A 1,955-nucleotide genomic window follows, 5' to 3' on the forward strand; every position below is an offset into this window, starting at 1 on the left:
GCCGTTAACACAGTGTTAACGGCTATCTTGATTTATATTATATGCAACTATTTATTTCTAGCCGTATCTATTGTGTAATGGAGTGTATCTGGTGGTATTTGAATCTGTTCAACCATGAAGCCTCCGTGGTCTAATGGTTATGACGCTTGCCTTGACAGCGAGAGGTCGCAGGTTCGAGTCCCGCCAGAGGCATTTTATTACACAATTTCTTCATTCATTTATTTATAGGACTACATTCGTTGAGAGCTATGCTACAAGATTTATTATTATGTCCTTTATTCGAACACTGTATTTACCTTTCTTTGATGATTTATATGTAGACTGTCTACGTGCACTGTTGTCATAATTTTTTGTTTCAACGACTTATACATAATTTGTAGAGCACACGTGCATTTACAATGATATATATATATATATATATATATATATTTGATTTTATTAAGTAAATGTTATTGTTACTATCAATTGCTCATTCCTAAGCACATGATTTTATGTATTTTGATGTGTATTGATGTTTTGTTTTGCTTTTTTACTCTCCAATTTTGGAGGCAATCTTGAATAAATTGAAATTGAAATTATTATAAATATTGCTTACGTCATCTATTATAAATATTTTAATGTTGTTAAAATAATAAATCAACCTTTACTATGGAATGCTAATATATATAATACATATCAACGTTGTGTTGTTTAATGAATGAATCAGAAAGTCAAATTTAATAATAACATCATCATTGTCAACAAGAGAATAATGGTCACTTACAGAACAATAATGTTCTCATCATCCAGCAATAATGTTCATATACTTACAACCTGGTGCTGTTTCACAATTGATTCCCGTGAAAGAACCGGTGCATGTGCAGACATATCCCACAGAAACGCTGGTACTACACATTCCGCCATTTTGACAGGGTCCACTGGAACAGAAATCAGCTGATGAAAAACAAAAGATATTTTATGGTTAAACAAATATCTTCTGTCTGATTATCATTCAAATTTAAATTAAGAATCAATCTTCATAATGTAGTCCTAATGCAAATACGACACACTAGCTAGCATATAACTTACTCGTCGGTGGTGGCGTTTCACAATTTGTTCCCGAATAAGAATTCACACATGTGCAAATATACACCGTAGAAAAACTGGTGCACATCCCGCCATTTTGACACGGCATACTTGAACAGATATCAACTGTTAAAAAAAGACGTTTTAATAGCGAAAATATAGATTACATTAAAATATTGACGTGAATATATATACGAACATTAACATTTTGTATATAATTTTATTGCTTCTTGCAAATCTGCCATGTCGGATCCAAAGGGAGGACTGAGAGAGTAGGGAATCCCTCGTCGACCAAGCACAACCCTTCGTCGCCGGACCACTTGAGATCATTCGGATTATGCCACTTAGAAGATGTGGCATAGCCAATTTTGTCTGTTGCTTAAAAGATTTCACACATGGTTAGCCATTTTTGACTGCTGTCGGGGATGGAGAGGATAAATACCGTACACCATTTTGGGGCGTATCTGTATTCTATTGCTTCTTATTTGCATGCATGACACTTTATGTACTGAAATTACATATTGTTTTAAAATGTGAGAAGGGGACCACCTTTATATACGCACACTGATAAAAAAAAAATGGCCTGATAAGACTTACCGGTCTCACAAAATACACCCGTGAAGCCCACCACACATGTACATACGAATGCAGTGGCGCTGACATCAGTACAAGTTCCTCCATTTAAGCAAAGATTTGTACTGCATGGACTGACGGGTGGTGTTTCACAATTATTGCCAGCATAGCCAGGTGGACAAACGCAGAAATAACTTCCGGTTACGGAAATACATGTACCTTGATTTTGGCAAGGAAACGTATTGCATCCAATAAGTGCTATTGAAAAAGACAAGAAGACACAATTGATACTATGGCTACTTATTATTACAGTACAG

At 35.1% G+C, this 1,955-nt stretch overlaps 1 protein-coding gene across 1 annotated transcript; it reads right to left on the minus strand.

Moving 5' to 3' along the window:
• Nucleotides 1-381: 381 nt before the first annotated feature.
• LOC117102308 (fibropellin-1-like) lies at nt 382-1,896 on the minus strand (the record flags this gene model as incomplete). Its single annotated transcript, XM_033242575.1, has 3 exons — nt 382-933; nt 1,069-1,191; nt 1,663-1,896. Coding segments are annotated over 3 exons (509 nt in total), but the record flags the coding sequence as incomplete, so codon positions are not given.
• Between the last annotated feature and the right edge of the window lie 59 nt (nt 1,897-1,955).

Source organism: Anneissia japonica, unplaced genomic scaffold (genome assembly GCF_011630105.1).
Source record: "Anneissia japonica isolate Jap-2015-1 unplaced genomic scaffold, ASM1163010v1 scaffold34608_len1955_cov140, whole genome shotgun sequence".
Lineage (NCBI taxonomy): Eukaryota > Metazoa > Echinodermata > Crinoidea > Comatulida > Comatulidae > Anneissia > Anneissia japonica.